At 28.6% G+C, this 21,108-nt stretch overlaps 2 protein-coding genes across 2 annotated transcripts; both read left to right on the top strand.

Moving 5' to 3' along the window:
* The first annotated feature begins 807 nt into the window (after positions 1-807).
* On the top strand, positions 808-6,596 carry LOC111624704 (cytochrome P450 3A29-like). The gene is made up of 5 exons (XM_023367613.1): positions 808-882; positions 4,698-4,859; positions 6,145-6,239; positions 6,316-6,367; positions 6,482-6,596. The coding sequence occupies exons 3-5, from the start codon at positions 6,161-6,163 to the stop codon at positions 6,594-6,596; spliced, it is 246 nt and encodes an 81-aa protein (XP_023223381.1). The 5' UTR covers positions 808-882; positions 4,698-4,859; positions 6,145-6,160.
* Positions 6,597-6,871: 275 nt separating this feature from the next.
* LOC111624725 (cytochrome P450 3A19-like) lies at positions 6,872-8,801 on the top strand. The gene is made up of 8 exons (XM_023367641.1): positions 6,872-7,098; positions 7,190-7,329; positions 7,393-7,511; positions 7,589-7,697; positions 7,874-7,962; positions 8,040-8,180; positions 8,271-8,430; positions 8,631-8,801. Exons 1-8 carry the CDS (start codon positions 6,879-6,881, stop codon positions 8,709-8,711), a joined length of 1,059 nt encoding a protein of 352 aa, XP_023223409.1. The 5' UTR covers positions 6,872-6,878; the 3' UTR covers positions 8,712-8,801.
* Positions 8,802-21,108: the final 12,307 nt, after the last annotated feature.

Here is a 21,108-nt window from a genome sequence, read left to right as displayed (position 1 = left end):
TTAGCCAAATTATTCATCTAAACTGTTTCGGATGCTAGTAACATTAACGTATGACAACAGTCTTCACCACGCAAATGTAGTTGGAATTTTACCATATTTTTGAACTAAGGGCATTATATTTTTATTCTGTCAATTTTTTTTAAATTTCATTTGTTTTTAGACTCTTTCTATTCGTGGCATCACTGTAACAATTCCAGGGCGATCTTCGTTTACACTGCATTTCTGGAGGTAATTTTTAATACTGCCAGAATGTAATACTGTAACTAGTATTGTCTGATGTTTATGACACATTCTGTACTTTTGGCCAGAAGGCATCGCTCATACGTTGGACTGGAAATTCGTTGGATGCCTTCTAGCCAATTACACGTCAGAAATTCGACACAATAATTCTAGAAAAACTTGTTGATAAAAAATTCATAAAAGTTACATTATAATAAACAGAAAAATTGATAAGATTTCATGTAATTGCTGTGAAATATGCTGGTTTTTATGTATTATTTTAATATAGGTTTCCTAGTAATTTACACACTGTCTTGTAGTAAGCGAATTGTTTACGTACTACATAATAAGTAAAATTTAAAATGTTTATAATTATTTAACGGCAATTACTTTCTTATAATAAATTTCATACAAAATCAGATAATAAATCACAATTTATACGAAAGTAAATGTATAAATCGAACGACTAATCGTTCAAAAGTGAAGGACAAACACTCCAAGTTGCATTTCTCTACTGTATACCAGATAAGTAATATGTTTATAATTCACTTCCCTCTAACAAGCAAGTTTTAATTAATAACGCAAAATAGTTTACATTAATTCTTCCTATTAATATTCTTCTCAAATATGTTTTAGAACAGAGTAAAACGATTTCAAAGTGTGGTAAATGTATATTTATTGGTTATTTTCTAATTCTCTAATAGTACAACTGTAGAAGAAATTAATAAAACTATTATTAATGCCATTAATTCTATTATATTTAGTTGTTAATATATTAAAAGTCTTTAATATTACATTTTTTTTAGTTTTTTTACATTATTGAATCCACTATTCTTTTTATTACGTGATAATCGGCACCAGTATGTTTTTGGACATTCTGGATAGACGAACTTCCTGTGTACTTTTTCACATAACGAGACTTACTTATTAAGTGTTTTTATAATTTTCTTTTGGAATTATCAATTTAGAATAAACATTTATATTCACATTTAATTTACTATAATGATAAGTAATCTGTGAAAAAGTATATTCCAGATTCGTATAATTCATATCACGTCATATGGTAACCTTAACCTAATATCCACATCGAATTTATCTGAAAGTAAGTGAAAAATATAATTATTTATGTGTTCTGATGATTTGTATATACAGTTTTCACAATGTTTAAATATGGTGGTAGGTCCAAAGATAATTCTCTACATTTATACATTTTTCAACTTACGGGGCTTTAAATGTTACGGGGCATTTAAATGTTTTAAAGGTTTTTTTCATATGGGGACTCGTGCTGTTAAATTTTGGGGTTAAAGGGAGGGAAAGCATACTTTTCCTTGAAATAAAACTTTTTGCCATTCATATATATAATCGAGACGGCTGGCAATAATAATAATAATTGCCCAGGAAATAAGGCATCTGTGGAGGATGGAAAGGGTGCTTATTGTACCTGTTTTCTTTCCTGTACAGGTGTGATATTACAGACACTACACACAAACCTGGGAACATTACAATTGAATAGAAATACATACTTCACACTACAGTAGAGCGTCGATTATCCGAAAGTCAATTATCTGAAAGAATTCCAGTCCGCAAATTTAAATTTTCACCAGTGCTGTGGCGCTGCAATCTTCGGCTATGTCTTGGGCTACTCAAATATTTTACGTTTTTGATACTAAATTAACTTCTGAAGTATAATTTTTTTTATCGTTTTTATATTTTTCAATATATTTATTTTGTTTGTACAAAAAAAGAAATAATTTTTAACGATACAATAGTCACGATTATTATTTTAAAAAGTTTACGTTAGGCTTAAAATCGACGAAAATTCAATGCGAAGCGACACGCAACGAAGAAAAATTTCAACACGGGATAAATTAATATATTTTTTCGTACATAATCCGTTATCCGAAATATTAATTTATTTGTTCCGAACAACTCCAGACCCCAATTGATTCGGATAATCGACGCTCTACTGTATATTGAATACATGCCATATTGTTAGGAAATTCCTGAATACAGACAATGACACAGTTATTTAATTTTAGTTTTTGGTTGCTATGCCTTGACTCTGGTCCATCATAGTACACAGCCACTGGTGTGAACCGAGTAACCCATTAAACCCAACACATAATAATAATAATAATAATAATCAGCGCAGGGCCCAAAGGCTCTGCGCTGTTTATTATTATTATTCCAACTTTCTTTCTATTATTTTTCCAATCGCGCAAATTATTATTATTATTATATTTCAACTTTCAACTCCAGCGCAGGGTTAGGAGTTGAAAGTTGAAATTAGGTGCACATTTAGGGTACGTCACGAGAACGCACATTAAGAGGGGATTTTTCCAAATTCCTCTCCCGAAGGAGTAAAACAGGATCAAGTTTTCGACAATGAAAGTGCTAAGTAACGATGGAAATATCAACAATGGAAGTGTTAACAATGAAAGTGTCAACAATGGAAGTTTTAACAATGGAAATGTTAAGTAACAATGAAAGTGTTAAGAGAAAGCGACGTGAAAGATTTACAGGCGTAGACGCGGTGTTTTGCGTTTTTGATTACGTTTTAATAGAGTATGTCACGAGAATATACACTAAGAAGGGATATTTCGAAATTTCACCAGCGGGGTTAGGTTGTTAACACTTTCCCCCGCTGGGAAGTGTGAACAATGGAAGTGTTAAGAGAAAGCAACGGTCATGATTTACAGACGCGGATGCAGTTTTTTCGTTTTTGCGGGAAATCAAACATTTTTTAACCCATCTAAAAATTCTCTAATTAGTCTGGAAACAGGGGGATCTAATTCTTGCATTTTTTGAAAACGTATAAAATTGACTATAACTTATAATCTAATCTTAATCTTAGCTATCGTTACTTTTTGCCCGAGCAACACCGGGTTTATCTGCTAGTTATATAATAATTAAGAATAAAATTTTAAAAATAAAATGTCAAAAGTGATCCTTACTTCAGACGTTTGCTGTTTCAGTAGACATTTTCAACTGTACATAGTCTAGTCTGTACAGCAAAATAGCATAAATAATACGCCATCTTTCTGCAACTTTTTAGTTGATTTTTTTCTTCTTTAGAGAATCCGTGAACGCCTTGATTTCTACCCTTTTGTTTGCGTTATTCCTGCATTGGAAGAACCGGTTTAGTTTTCGAAAAGCTCACTACTTTTATTGGAGAATGCATCAATTTTCTTTCGTAATTAACTAGTCGCTGGCAATTGATTGGCTTTTGTCTACATAGACTAAGTCTGCGTAATGAAATAAAATACTTGTTACCGTCCCATATTTTTAAATTTATTCACAGAACACCTTCCGATGTTAAGTCTATGGAAGACCATTCTTTCGTTTATTAGAAGATAAAATCCTCGTTCACACGCATGTTGAACTCTAATTGGTATATTATAGTTAAATGACTATCCTTCAACGAATAAGCATCGATTAAGGTTTGTAGGGTGAGACTTTTCTCATGTATAATCATTAATACAATAAGGTAACAATCGATTATTATAGTTCACTGTTATTATAATAGTATAGGTAACATATAAATAGAATTAAATATAAATCATCGATACAAAAAAGCCTATTTTGGTAATCAACCACTTTTCTTCCAAGCCGATCGGGGTTATAAACTATAAGCCGTATTGTCACTATAGTTTAGAAACTGCAGTGTTTTTTATTTGTGAGAATTATATTTATATTTTAAATTGAACAGTCGTGAAGTGTAATATGTGCGAGATAAAAAACAGAAAACAGCTCAAATCTACGACAATTTTTAAGCGAGATATCGCAAATTAAAAAATCATTATAAAAATCACAAACTGTCTACACATGTATGATGTTATTTCAAATTATCGAGATTTGCAGAAAGCTTGCTACGTAGATCGCATTGTCTTAAATCTGAGAATTATTCTCAATAATCTTGTCTTCTCGTATTTACTATATAATATCTTTAGCAGTTCCTGAGGAAATGCTCATGCACGGATCATATGCAACTTTACTTACCAATACCAACTTATAAAACTTAATTATTCTGTTATAGAAGTATGGACATGTTCGAAAAACGACCTGTATTTATGAATCAATAGAAAAAGCGAAATTATAACTATATTTTGTCTCTGTTCGTATAAATCATTTAGCCAAATATTACAATAATACAGTAGCAACACTGTGCAATTTATTTATGACATTTCATAAAGAGAATATCAACAATTTACATCATTATCATAAAAAGTAGAGAGATTAGGTCAAAGTAACATACTCATAAACGTTGTAGGAGAAGAAGCAGAAAAAACTGTGAAGGGTTGCGACAGAATTTTGCCATAAGATGTTAGATTGTCTATTAATATATTTATATATTTTTGTTTGCGAAGATTTATAATTGAAATGATGTATGGCTGTATATTCATACGAAAATATTACATTATTCATTATAAAATATTAAACTTTACTACAAAATATTAATTTTTAACATATTTTTTCAGTAATAAAAGTTGCATTTATCACATTGTTTTCTTTAAGACGTCAGATTTCTTTCTTCTCTTAGAGAGACTTGGAATGGAATATAAACAATAGAGGATGACAATGAATCAAACTTTAATATTGATTCTGTCTATTTTCATCTGCATCATTCTGTTATGAATAAGGTGAGTGACATTAGTTTTAACATTAAAAGAATAATATTGTTGATATTTTACATTAATTATTTTTCTTATTCCACACTGTGTTACATCCATTGTACATGAAAAAGTACATAAAATTCGTTATTTAAGTAAATTTACGTAACGAGTAAATGTACTCATCTACTAAAATTAACATTAATTTATTATATATAAATATTTATGTACATGAATTAGTTTAAATTAAATTAAGTGTATTTTATTTAAAGTAAGTCAACATATGTCAGCAACAAAATTCTTGGTAAAGTGTGTCTTATATATCCCAGCTGATTTGAATTATTTTGTTAATTTTTAGTTAGAAATATTACTAAAGATTTGCTACTGACAAAAATCCAAATCCTATACAATGTCAAGAACACGTCTTCATTGTTTCAATACGTAACATCATAAGTCATTATAGAAGAAAATAATAACGCGGTATAAATTACAATTAAATATATATTTGTATACCTCTGTAAGAATACTTTGAATTTGTGTTAAATAAAAATAAATAAATGTATATTTCCATTTTTGCTTCATTTCCTGTTATTCAGACATATCATTGTATAAGTTTAATGTAATCACTAGGAATAGTTAGAAAATCTATAACAATACGAGTAACAGGTGAAGAGTAATACAGTTAATATAGAAAAGTACTTATAGGGGCAAATTTATAAATATTTTGGTAGGTTTACTTAGGACATTTACAACACAAATGCTCTTCACCTCTTACACTTGACTACATTAAATACAGAACAACAAATATATATTTAGACAGGAAATAGCTATACATCTTTTGTAAAAATATAAGCAAATTTATCTTAATTTATATTTTGTAATAACATAAGTATGACTTACCATAATTAAAACGACAGTAAATCAATTTTCGCAGTATACATCCTAATTTAAATGATACCATTACAGTTTATAAACTATTCAATAGACATGAAACAATAAAATCTACTGTAGTAATTAGAAAATCACTGTGTGGTAAGTTGTTATATGTATTACCGTTTTTCTGATTATATTAAAAATCGATTTATAGTAAATACTAATTTACATAATAATATTAAATTTTTAAATCATATCATATCATTCTCCATAATTAATAAATGTCATTTAATAAAATACAACATTGTTATGTGATTCCATAAAACATAGTTAATAATTTGTAAGATTTCTGTTGTAATAAATAGTTTTAATTTCTACAAATAAACAAGAATATAAAGTTAAAATTCAGCTTTTAGTAAACAGTCACATGTAATTCCTACAGACGAAGAAAACAAAAGATGTCATTGTTTAAACGTTACGGAATTCCAGGCCCGAAACCGAACTTTTTCTTAGGAAATTTAATGGAATTTAATAGAGGTGAGTATTTTCAATTTTGGGATAAAGTAGCAAAATAAAATTTTAAATGTAAAATATAGTTTTCAACTTTTCATGCAGAGAAACAGATGCATAGAAAAATGGCTAGAACAATATGGAAAAATGTTTGGGTAATCAATTTGTTTTTATTTAAAAATAATTAAACTGAATAAATTTCACTTTACATTAAAAAAATCTATAATTTTAATTTAATACAATTTATAATTAATTTAACTTATTTTTAGGTTTTATCTAGGAGGAAAACCATTGTTAGTATGCAATGACGTTGAATTTTTGAAACTGATTCAAATAAAGGACAGTTACAATTTTTGCAATAGAGATGTACGTATTCTGCTGTAATTTTTACTTACCACAAATCCCGAAAAACTTAAAATATATTTATTATTTGTTTATTTACTTATTTCGGAAAAGACGCTGTTGCCAAATGCTGGATTTCCACATAATGAGTCTAAAAATATGCTTGGAGTATTAACCGATCAAAAATAAAAAAACCTAAGACGTATTCTGAATTCTTGTTTTACTACAAGAAAAATTAAAATGGTATGCTGATATTTCTTAATTTAAAAAAAATATATTTCTATTAAAATGATATAACAATTTATATTTTAGATGAGTACTCTAATGGCTTCACCGATAAAAGTCTTTCTAACAAACGTCGAGAAGCATGGAGATCAACCGTTTGATATTTCGGAGATGTGTAAAAAATTGGTGTTTGATATTGTCTGTACATCAGCATTTGGTGTATCCACAAATGTTCAAAATAATGAAACTAGCAAATTTGTTGAATCCGCTAACGCTGCATTTTCATCTGATTCTGCTGATATTTTAGCTGCAATAACAAGTGAGGTTGCAATACATTTTTATTTATTATATTATTATGAGTGAAACCCATAATAATACTTAATTTCTGTTTAATTTTTTAAATAATTTAGTTTGTTTCCCGGAAATAGGACCAATATATACGTTTCTTCGACATAAAATAGATAGTTTAAAGTACATGCTGAATATACCTTCTCTGACGTACATTTATGAAACCTGTCAAAAAATCGTCACCTCCAGGAAGAAATTAGAAGTGAATTCATTGTCAATAGTTCAATATGAAATATTTTAATATTTACATAATTTTATATTTCAGTCTCCTCCACCAGATTTGCTGCAGACATTGATCGATGCGGAAGATGAGACTGTTGTAGAAATGAAAAAACTTCCAGATAATTTCGTTATTGCAAATGCGATGTTCCTTATGGTGGCTGCGTAATAATATTTATAAGTTTTCGTATGTTCCCTGTGAAATATCAAAAATTTAATGTCGAATATTTGCTGTTTTGTAGATATCAAGGAACAAGTTCTACAATAGGATTGTGTATTAAACATCTCGCTCGTAATCCTGACATACAAGAGAAAGTCCGTGAAGAAATAAACATCAATGTTTCTAGCGATGTAAAATTTCATTTTTTATTTAAAATTTGCATATTAATGTTAAAAATATAAAATATTAACTTATCTCTTACTTTTAAAGTATGCAAATGATTCGAAATAAATTGCAATAAAAATACAAATTTTAAAGATTTTAAAAACTGATAAATTATAATTATTGAATTTTTAATAATATTCAGATGGACATCCAGTATTCTGACTTGACCAATTTTCAGTTGCTAGATCAAGTTATCTGTGAAAGTCTTCGGTTTCTGCCAATGCCCATAGTGTAAAATTCATTATAAATTTATAAAGTTAAATATAAAATATGATAAATATATTATCTGTAAATATTTTTATACGTAGAACTGTTAATCGAGTATGTAAAGAAGATTATCGTTATAAAGACATCACCATTCCGAAAGGTTGTATTATAACGATTCCAATACACCTTTTAAAACATGATCCAGCTTATTGGAGTGAACCTGATAAGTTTAATCCCTACAGGTAATATACTAATTATAAATGAATTATTTTTATATCTGCTTTATTAACAAGTTATGAAATTGCAATTATAAAAACTTTGAGTCATTTTAGATTTTCATCCGAGGAACAGCAGAAAATTGATTCCATAATTTACCAACCATTCGGAGCAGGGCAGAGAATTTGTATAGCACAGAGATTAGCTAGAACTATCATGAAGCTAGTAATGGCAAATCTCATACGATCATTTAAATTAGAAGAATATAGAGACGATGTAAGCAATGGCAATATTTCTATTGTAAATATATTGCGCGAAATATCTTACATTTAAATAAGGCTTTTTTCTTTCATAGAATACTTTGTTTCGTCATTAAAAGTTTTATGAAATTAAATTTGTGAATGTTTTCGTGAATTTTATTTTTAATACTTTTTATTTGTATATTGTTTGTCGCAATGACTTGATTTTATTTACAGGAAAGTGAAAGAGAGCCGACCGAATTATTCACTTATACAATCAATAGAATAATGGTTAAAGCAACTCCATCAGATACCTGATTGTCGACAATACTACACGTTTTTATTGTTGAACACAAATAATAATTAACAAAGTATATAAATTTAATAACTTGAATAATAAAAATGAATGTTAGGAACAATTGAACACATAGTTGTGTTTAATTTGAAACGAATATTAAAAAATTATATTTAACGTTAATAAATAAAATAATTTTTTATTTCATTATAATAGTTGAATGTATGATTGATAAATTTTGAATTTCTAAAAATTATTGTAATTTGTTTTTAAGGTGCATTGAATATTTTAAGTACATTCATATTGTATAATTCGTATAATACGTGAGTAGTAGTGATTTGACACATACTGATCATTTTAACATTGCATAAATACATGTAAATACAATTTAAGTGTAAAACTTTTCAGTGTGATGAAGAGTTTTGCACTCAAGTTAATAGAATAGCATACATAGAATATATAGAACATGCATAGGTCTAAGACTGGCAAAAATCGTCATAATACATATAGATGTAAAAATTGGAAACAGAAAAATTGAATTTTACAAGAAAACTTAATAGGAAAATTATATAGAATTTGAGAAAGAAAGGAATAATAGTATTAATTATTTGAATATAACTATCGAAAGAAAGAGGAATAAATTATCGATAGAATAGAAAAAAATTGTTAAACCTATGCAAATACCTAAAGTTCTTAATGTACCAACAACTATAAAATGTAATATTTTTTAAAATTGTATATCGATAAAATTAAAAATAAAGTTAAAAAGTATTAATTATAAATGAAAAATCAATGGCAAATTGATTTTACTCTCAAAAAAAATCATGGAATAAATTTTTTAGACCGAACATAGTAATTTACAAAACTTATTAAATTATTTCACAACGTATGAGAAATTGTTTTTATTTAAAAATGGACAGATAAGTAAAACTCTTATTAAAAACTGAAACTACAATTATTTAGACATGTCTTCTTAGATGTCCAAGTTCAGATAATATTAAGTAATATTGAACTATTTCTCTACTTTACTTTGTTTTATTGTTATAATATTATTAGAACAAAAAACTATACATTAACTCTCAATTATATGTTTTCAATAACTTTAAATTTATGTACAAATAAGGAGTAATTTTTCATCATAATTAAGAAGTTTCAACAATCATCAACCTCGACATTCAATAAGATGAATTGTAAGTATATTTTTCATGTACATGTATAAAAATTAAAGATTTGTGATCAGTGTGTATCATATTTGCAATTAGAAAGTTAATTTAAATAAAATTTGTGATCAGTATATGTCAAAACCACTACTGCTTACATGGTAGCTTGAATAATTTCTCCATTCAGAGCACTCTTTACCTATAAAGAATAAAAGGAACTTTTATTTGATAAACTTTCGTTTGGAGTATTTTACAAGAAAATTCAGGTAAAAAAAGTGCAATACACAACGAATATGCATTTATAGTATCACTTTAGATACGCTTACTACTTGTACAAAATGCACTGTTTACTAAAGGAGTAAAAGATGTGCAATGTGTACCTTATTCTAACTTGAAGCGTCACACCTGAACGATATGTCAAGTGTAAAGTTTTACGTCGATGAACGGTACGTTTACACCTAACAGTTCTTGTACACCATTGATCTTTTAAATAAGCAGTGTACTGTATAATACGTACTTTTAGATTTGCCATCATATTTTATAAATGGATCTATTTTGGAGATAATACGGATTCAGATTTGTTTCGAAGTTTTTAATGACTATTCGTAATGCACAGAATAAAAGTTAAATAACACTATAAAGCTGGTCTTCGTTATCTACTGTAATTTCATTTGCGTATGTGTAAAGCGTACTTTAGCAAAGCCAACTTATCTTAAGGAAGTTTCATTTTAGCTTCAATCCAACCCCTATAGGAAACGATTTAAAGTGTTCGACTTAAAGTGATTAGTTCCGATTCACATTTTTAAATTTATCAAAACGTGTTTAAACTCATTGCTAATGCATTAATGAGTTACTTTTAATTTTTTTAAAGTTTAAATCACAATAAATTACGTTTTTCATGATTATATAGCTTAAGAGGAACTGACAGTACATCACGGTTTGAGCTACACTAACCCTAAATATGTGGTGTTCCTGTTTTTTGATTACGTGTATAAAACCTAAATAGGAACCAGTTCCCTATAGAGAGTTGTTCTTGACAAATTCTTTCCTCGGTAGATTATCGTTAAGCTTTGCCATAACTATCTTGTAGATCTAATATAATTGTTCTGCTGTGACGTTAGCTAAACGTTACCTACTTTGCAGGCATAGTATCGATTCGAAAAAGGCAGGAAGAAGTGTAAGCAGAGAATAAATGAAAAAAAGACATAACGTGTGACTATGTAACACACGAACTTCCATCACCCTTACTGAAATACCGGACTGAAATTTAAGCTTTTGAATTTCCATTGATTAGTTCTAAAATAACTATTCAATTTAAAAATATTTTTCCCAAATTCTATATTCGAAAAACTCCACTATAAAATTAAAAAATATATATATTAAATATTATAATATACAGAGATTTAAAAACAAAATAAGTTTTCACTAAATTGCAGTCGGATTTCCACGTGTTTTTCTATCAAATCTGCCACTTTTTCAAAAACAAAACTGAGTTTTCTCTTATAATTTTACAAAAAACAATCTTTATTTGGAAAATTAACAAAATATTAAATAGCCTACGTTACGTGACCTATAATTTGCAGGACAGCTTATAATAACACGCAAGTGTCCTACTTTGGTATGTATCCTACGTTTGAAGTTATTATCCTTACAATATAATTAATATAATCCGTTGAATTTTCATTCAGTATAAGTGTGAGCAATACAGTATTTTATAGAACATTGAACTGATTTATGATGTAAATATTTCGTAAAATTTTTTAAAGCAGAATTAATAATAAATTTTAGCACTCAAAAGTATTTAAGTTGTCTTGGAAGTGAAAAAGCATGGACATGCGTTAATTATTTGTTAGAAATGCCCTGAACAAAAATTTTGGCAGTAAAAAAAAAGCAGAGTGATCCACGATTGTAAATTTATCAATTCGAGCAGTTCGGAAGCGGAATAACCTTGTTTTTTTTTCCTCGAGCCCATGTAATTTTTTACCGGTCCGTAAAGAAAGAGGCACAGTGGTGAGAAATGAAGAGCTACGGATTATTGTACTTCAGAGAAATCACTGGAGATTATTGATTAGCATAATTTGTGTCTGTTAACGAAAGCTGTAGAGTAACGTTGGAAGTGCTTAGCGAACACTCTGAACGTTTAAATTGTTTATATTAAATTGACGGTAATTAGTTTCTTATAGTGAATTTCATACAAAATCAAAAAATAAATTCAAAATTTATACGAAAGTAAAGCTGTAAATCAAAGGGTTAATCATTCGAAAGTGAAAGGCAAACACTTGAATTTGCATTAGTCTACTGTATACCAGATATGTAGTCTAATATGCTAATAACTTATTTTCCTCTTACAGATAAATTCTAATTAATAACGTAAAATAGTTTAAATAAATTCATTTTCTATTAATTTTCTTATTAAAATGTATTTTCGAACACAGTAAAACGACTTTAAACTGTGGTAAGTGTATGTTTATTGGATATTTTCTAATCTTCTAATAATACAACTGTAAAAGAAATTAATAAAACTATGTTGAATGCTATTAATTTTATTATATTAAGTTATTTATATATTAAAAATCTTTAAAATTAGATTATTCATAGTGTTTTACATTATCGAATCCGTCATTTTCTATATTACGACATTATTTGTATAAAGTTTCCAAATGATTCGAAAGCTTTGGCGTAAAATTTCAAAATGTTTCAAAACATTTACGTAAAAAATTTTACACAAATAAGAATGTTTCGAAAAATACATTTAGATATTTTATACAGCAGAAGTTTATTAATCCGGAACTTTTTAAAGAATCGCCGATTGTATGGTATCAGGAACATTATCATCTTTTTTAGAATTGGCATTTAGCGGTATGTAATGCGTTAAACTTAGGGCTAGAAAAGTAATAATATATATATATATTTGGTAATAAATAGTTTATTTTTAATGAATCGCTTTTCCTCGTATATGCGAATACTCCTGTTCAAGTTATCGAATCGCGAATCCTCGCGAGTATCATATGCGATTCTCGCGTTAACATATGATAGTTTTCTAACAAATGTATCGAATCGTCGCGATAATTCGTACAATGACAGAATTCCACCATCCTTAATACTTAATAACTTCCGTTTAAATTTTTTGAACTTTGCACAGGGTTTTTTATGTAGAGATTCGTGTTATTTAATATTAGAGGTAAAAGATCGAGAAGGTAAAAGAGTGAAAGGTAATGTATAATATTTGTAAGAATTTTCTCGTTATTATTATTTATATGTGTTTATGAACCTCTTATCTATCCTTGATATTATATGTTTTACCATTATATAGGGTGTAATTTTATCTTGAAGCAATTAAATAACATAATTGGATCCCATTATTTTGGAAAAATGTATAGACAAAACTTGTAGGGTGTCGAGGGGGACAATCAATTGGTGACCTCAGATGTTTCCCATTAGAAAAAGCTTATAATTTTAATCTTAAAACAATCTTGACTTTTCACCTAGACAATAGGGTCAAAAGTACATCCGGTTTTGAAAATTCCTGCTCTTTCCATTTCCGAGGTGAAAAATATGTTCCCATTAAAAAAAACAGACTTGACCTCCAAATGACCTTGAAGTCACATCTGAAATCATTAATTAATTGGCCCCTCGACACTCTACAACTTTTTTCTATACCTTTTCTTAAAATAAAGAGATTCAATTAAGTTATTTAATTGTCTCAAGAGAAAAAACATACCCTGCATAATAATTAATAATAGAATTTTTAAAATAAAATGTTGTAAGAGATGAATGACAAGCAATTTTAAATATTTATGCTGGGATATTCGGTGCTGATATCTATTGAGTTTGCATATTATCCATTCTTTCATAGTTCATTTGATCCGGACTTATTTATTTTTCTGGCATTTGTTTTTCACTAGATATTTTTCCCTGTCCATAGTTTAGTATGTACTGCAGAGTAAATGATACAGTCGACTCCCATATAATTACGGTCCCTATAATTACGATTCCTATAAAACTACGAAAAAATATACGTATTTTGGAAATGTTGAGTCGGATTAGTGTAGAATCGATTAATTTTATGGAAGAAAACCTTTCAATCAGCCGTAGTCCGTAAACTTGACACGTGTCGGGCTGTGATTGGAACGACTTGTAAGAAATCGGATTCCTAATAAATTGGAACGTATCTATATCTTATAGGGGGTCGACTGTACATCATATTTCTGGAACTCTGTAGTTGACTGTTTCCTTCTTGACAAAATACATGGCAGCCTTGATTTTTACATACGTCCCATTGTCTCAAAGGTGGCAGTTCTTCTCAATAAACCTGTTTTGTCACATTTACTACATAATATCTTCAGCAGTTCCTGAGGGAATGCTCATGCACAGAACATCTGCAACTTTGCTTATTAATACCATCTCATAATACTCAGTTATTGTTTTGAAAACTATAGAAGTGTCTTTGAAGTAAGCTCTAATTATATGTGAATAAAAAAACCAAATTATAACTTGATATTAACTTATGTTTCTATTTGTTCAATGCGTTTTGTGTTATATTACAATGCTACAGTAGCAATACTGTGGAATTTATTTATGATATTCGTGAAAATAATTGTAACAGGTTCATCAGCATAAAAAGTAAACATAATATGAAAAAGTAAACTTCATGTAAATGTAGAAAAAGCAAAAAAAAGCTGAGTTGGGTTGACACAGCATTTAGCAAGAAGCTATTATATTGTTTAACAATATATTTATATATTTTTGTTTGCGAAGATTTACGATTGAGATTATGTATATCGCTGTATGTTCTTAGTAAAATATTAAATTATTCATTATAAATGTTTAAACATCCCTACACACGAGGATAATGATATTTATATAATTTTTTAGTTATAGAAGTTGCGTTTATCACATCCATTAAGTCGTCACATTTCATTGTTTGACAGAAGCTTGGAATAGAATACGAAATAAAGGATGTATCTAAGTATAATGTTAATTGTTTATGTTTTCATCTGTATTGTTATGTTATGGATAAGGTAAGTGAAGTTACTTTCGATTGTAATGAAATTATTTACAATATTTATATTATAACTATATAATTAAGAATTAGTAATAAAAGACTAAAATTATCAATCCACAAATACATTGAATTTTTTAAAATTGGATTTTCAAGTAAGAATATTTATTTTATTTGCATTAGAAGAATAAGGACTTTTGCATTATAAATTAATTATTTTTATTATTATACGCATTCTATGCATTACACAAAATAAAGTACTGTACATAAAATTCGATTGTTTATAGTTAGCTTACGTAACGAGCTGTATTCAGTTACTTAAATTAACATTGACTTATTATATGTAAATATTTTTGTAAGTAAATTAGCATAAATGATAGTAAAACTACTTTAGTTGAACTAAGTCAACAAATGTCACAAAATAAACCATTGGTGGAATGTGCCCTATATACTCCAGGTTATTCTGTTATTCGATAACTTTTGGTAGTTTTATTTATAAATATTTCCTGTTCAGTGTGAAATCCGGATCAATTACAATATATAGAACACAATATTATTGTTTCGATACACAACTTAAAGACATTTTAGAAGTGCTTCATATTGTGAAATGACCTGTACTTTATCTAAACTATATCATTGTTACTCTATTTCAATTTTGAATTATTTTCTATAATACATGTTTCAAATGTATTCTGCCTATACTTAGTATAAGAGTTTACAATTTTTCGAATTTGATTGAGTTTACAGGATAAGATAACCCATGAGATGAGCTATCTGCCAAATATAAGTGAACTTTTATAAAAACTGGCACTTATTTAGGCATCAGACACGTATGACACTACGAAAATCCCCACGTAACCAATCGTAAGAAAATAATAATGTGGTATAAATTTAAATTTTTTTATTCCTGAGTCATTTATCATCTTCTTTAGGTTCGTCTGAATATAAAAAAATAAGATGATAAAGACAATAAACATTGGGTTATTTAAACGATGGATTATTATCACTTGAAATTTATTACAATTTAATATATATTCGTATATCTTCGTACACATACGCTAAATTTGTGTTGAATATAAATAAATAGGTGTATATCTCCATTTTTGCTTTATTTTCTCTAATTAAGTCAGATAATAGTGTAAGTATAATACGCTACTCTACAATAATGAACTGGACACATGTCAAGTTCGGTGGTGGTGGTGTTCTTGTTTGGGGGTGTTTTTCATGGTATGGCCTGGGACCTTTGCATGCTGTTCCTGGTAAATTGAATACCTACGCATACATGAACGTTTTGGACAATGAGGTTCACTTCTTACGCTTTGGTAATTTTATGGAATGGATGAATGTTACTTTCAAGAAGACAATGCTTCATGTCATGTTGCAGCTTCTGTCAAGCAGTGGTATCAAGATACGGATGTCAATTATCTTCCCCGGATTGTTCAGAGACCCGATCTAAACCAATAGAACATTTTTGGGACGAGTTTAGAGCAACGCTTAAGGACCAGGGAACCACGTCCAAAATCTACAACTGAGCTAGCGACATTATTGAGGAGGGAATGGACACAAATGCCCATAGCTGTTTATCAAAACCTTGTTGAAAATATTCCCAGAAGGGTTGCTAATATAATTGCAGCACGTAGGGGCCTCCATCTATTAAAGCATGTATTCTTTACCCTATGCCATCACTTTTTGCTGTCCGGTCCATTGTTGTAGAGAAGTGTATAATATCTACGAATAGTTAGAAAATCTATAACATTGCAATTAATGGGACATTACTTGCAATGTTCAATACAAATCTATAACATTGCAAGATGGTTACTGGCTAGGTTTTTATCTTGCCAATAACACTTTTTGGCTAATTAATTAATGAATACTTTCGGCAGGTTTATTTAGCAACTTTACAACCCAAACGCTCTTTACCTCTTGCAATTGGCTATGTAAGATACTGAATAACCTTTTGGAAAATCCAATGAAATTTATCTTGATTTACATTTTACAAACAATACTAAATCAATTTTAGAAATGTCAATCTAACTTAAATTATTCCGCTTTTTTGTATATGCCATTCAACAGCCATAAACTAATAAAATCAAGTTTAGTGGTTATAAAATCATTGTGTGGTAAATTGCCATATGTTGACGTATTACTAATTATACTTAAAATCGGTTTATAGTAAATCTATAACATTACATAATTTTAAAAAATCAAACCTTTATATTATATCATCCTCTAGAGTTAATAAATGTAATTTTAAAGAATATAACATTGTCATGTCATTCCATAAGATACAATTAATAATTCCTAAGCTTTTAATCGTAATAAATCGTTCTAATTTCTAAAAATAAACATTGATAAAAAGTTAAAATTCAGCTTTTAGTAAACAGTAACATGTAATTCGTACAGACAGAGAAAACAAAAGATGTCTTTGTTTCAACGTTATGGAATTCCAGGCCCAAAACCGAACTTTTTCTTCGGAAATTTAATTGAATTCAATAAAGAGGTGAGAATTTTTTCTTTAAAATAAAGTCGCANTTATTCAATTTAAACGCTTACAGCTTCAACACATATTTTCTGTACTATATTCTGTATATATTCAATACAATTTTATCATAAAGTTTATTTAAAACAGGAATATTTACACAAATTATTGACTTTATTTAACGTTGGATAACCGTCCAGTGACGAGCTTTCTGAAGTTTTTCCAATCTTTTTAATTGATAACTGACTTATAACATTAATCTGAAATAAATTCACGATCTATCTAAGAAGAGGAACTTATTCTATGTCAAAAAATTTCAACTTACAGTTCACTATTCCTAAGAACACTTTCCAACCATTTATATTTTGTCCGCATTTCTAAACTGTAGTTCACGAGCTACAAATTGAGAGATTTAAAAACAAAATAAGTTTTCACTAAATTGCAGTCGGATTTCCACGTGTTTTTCTATCAAATCTGCCACTTTTTCAAAAACAAAACTGAGTTTTCTCTTATAATTTTACAAAAAACAATCTTTATTTGGAAAATTAACAAAATATTAAATAGCCTACGTTACGTGACCTATAATTTGCAGGACAGCTTATAATAACACGCAAGTGTCCTACTTTGGTATGTATCCTACGTTTGAAGTTATTATCCTTACAATATAATTAATATAATCCGTTGAATTTTCATTCAGTATAAGTGTGAGCAATACAGTATTTTATAGAACATTGAACTGATTTATGATGTAAATATTTCGTAAAATTTTTTAAAGCAGAATTAATAATAAATTTTAGCACTCAAAAGTATTTAAGTTGTCTTGGAAGTGAAAAAGCATGGACATGCGTTAATTATTTGTTAGAAATGCCCTGAACAAAAATTTTGGCAGTAAAAAAAAAGCAGAGTGATCCACGATTGTAAATTTATCAATTCGAGCAGTTCGGAAGCGGAATAACCTTGTTTTTTTTTCCTCGAGCCCATGTAATTTTTTACCGGTCCGTAAAGAAAGAGGCACAGTGGTGAGAAATGAAGAGCTACGGATTATTGTACTTCAGAGAAATCACTGGAGATTATTGATTAGCATAATTTGTGTCTGTTAACGAAAGCTGTAGAGTAACGTTGGAAGTGCTTAGCGAACACTCTGAACGTTTAAATTGTTTATATTAAATTGACGGTAATTAGTTTCTTATAGTGAATTTCATACAAAATCAAAAAATAAATTCAAAATTTATACGAAAGTAAAGCTGTAAATCAAAGGGTTAATCATTCGAAAGTGAAAGGCAAACACTTGAATTTGCATTAGTCTACTGTATACCAGATATGTAGCCTAATATGCTAATAACTTATTTTCCTCTTACAGATAAATTCTAATTAATAACGTAAAATAGTTTAAATAAATTCATTTTCTATTAATTTTCTTATTAAAATGTATTTTCGAACACAGTAAAACGACTTTAAACTGTGGTAAGTGTATGTTTATTGGATATTTTCTAATCTTCTAATAATACAACTGTAAAAGAAATTAATAAAACTATGTTGAATGCTATTAATTTTATTATATTAAGTTATTTATATATTAAAAATCTTTAAAATTAGATTATTCATAGTGTTTTACATTATCGAATCCGTCATTTTCTATATTACGACATTATTTGTATAAAGTTTCCAAATGATTCGAAAGCTTTGGCGTAAAATTTCAAAATGTTTCAAAACATTTACGTAAAAAATTTTACACAAATAAGAATGTTTCGAAAAATACATTTAGATATTTTATACAGCAGAAGTTTATTAATCCGGAACTTTTTAAAGAATCGCCGATTGTATGGTATCAGGAACATTATCATCTTTTTTAGAATTGGCATTTAGCGGTATGTAATGCGTTAAACTTAGGGCTAGAAAAGTAATAATATATATATATATTTGGTAATAAATAGTTTATTTTTAATGAATCGCTTTTCCTCGTATATGCGAATACTCCTGTTCAAGTTATCGAATCGCGAATCCTCGCGAGTATCATATGCGATTCTCGCGTTAACATATGATAGTTTTCTAACAAATGTATCGAATCGTCGCGATAATTCGTACAATGACAGAATTCCACCATCCTTAATACTTAATAACTTCCGTTTAAATTTTTTGAACTTTGCACAGGGTTTTTTATGTAGAGATTCGTGTTATTTAATATTAGAGGTAAAAGATCGAGAAGGTAAAAGAGTGAAAGGTAATGTATAATATTTGTAAGAATTTTCTCGTTATTATTATTTATATGTGTTTATGAACCTCTTATCTATCCTTGATATTATATGTTTTACCATTATATAGGGTGTAATTTTATCTTGAAGCAATTAAATAACATAATTGGATCCCATTATTTTGGAAAAATGTATAGACAAAACTTGTAGGGTGTCGAGGGGGACAATCAATTGGTGACCTCAGATGTTTCCCATTAGAAAAAGCTTATAATTTTAATCTTAAAACAATCTTGACTTTTCACCTAGACAATAGGGTCAAAAGTACATCCGGTTTTGAAAATTCCTGCTCTTTCCATTTCCGAGGTGAAAAATATGTTCCCATTAAAAAAAACAGACTTGACCTCCAAATGACCTTGAAGTCACATCTGAAATCATTAATTAATTGGCCCCTCGACACTCTACAACTTTTTTCTATACCTTTTCTTAAAATAAAGAGATTCAATTAAGTTATTTAATTGTCTCAAGAGAAAAAACATACCCTGCATAATAATTAATAATAGAATTTTTAAAATAAAATGTTGTAAGAGATGAATGACAAGCAATTTTAAATATTTATGCTGGGATATTCGGTGCTGATATCTATTGAGTTTGCATATTATCCATTCTTTCATAGTTCATTTGATCCGGACTTATTTATTTTTCTGGCATTTGTTTTTCACTAGATATTTTTCCCTGTCCATAGTTTAGTATGTACTGCAGAGTAAATGATACAGTCGACTCCCATATAATTACGGTCCCTATAATTACGATTCCTATAAAACTACGAAAAAATATACGTATTTTGGAAATGTTGAGTCGGATTAGTGTAGAATCGATTAATTTTATGGAAGAAAACCTTTCAATCAGCCGTAGTCCGTAAACTTGACACGTGTCGGGCTGTGATTGGAACGACTTGTAAGAAATCGGATTCCTAATAAATTGGAACGTATCTATATCTTATAGGGGGTCGACTGTACATCATATTTCTGGAACTCTGTAGTTGACTGTTTCCTTCTTGACAAAATACATGGCAGCCTTGATTTTTACATACGTCCCATTGTCTCAAAGGTGGCAGTTCTTCTCAATAAACCTGTTTTGTCACATTTACTACATAATATCTTCAGCAGTTCCTGAGGGAATGCTCATGCACAGAACATCTGCAACTTTGCTTATTAATACCATCTCATAATACTCAGTTATTGTTTTGAAAACTATAGAAGTGTCTTTGAAGTAAGCTCTAATTATATGTGAATAAAAAAACCAAATTATAACTCGATATTAACTTATGTTTCTATTTGTTCAATGCGTTTTGTGTTATATTACAATGCTACAGTAGCAATACTGTGGAATTTATTTATGATATTCGTGAAAATAATTGTAACAGGTTCATCAGCATAAAAAGTAAACATAATATGAAAAAGTAAACTTCATGTAAATGTAGAAAAAGCAAAAAAAAGCTGAGTTGGGTTGACACAGCATTTAGCAAGAAGCTATTATATTGTTTAACAATATATTTATATATTTTTGTTTGCGAAGATTTACGATTGA

This window comes from Centruroides sculpturatus, unplaced genomic scaffold (genome assembly GCF_000671375.1).
Source record: "Centruroides sculpturatus isolate CEXI.00-Female unplaced genomic scaffold, Cexi_2.0 scaffold375, whole genome shotgun sequence".
NCBI classification, from domain to species: Eukaryota; Metazoa; Arthropoda; class Arachnida; order Scorpiones; family Buthidae; genus Centruroides; species Centruroides sculpturatus.
Note: the sequence above shows the minus strand (reverse complement) of the source record. Positions and strands in the feature narration are given on the sequence as shown.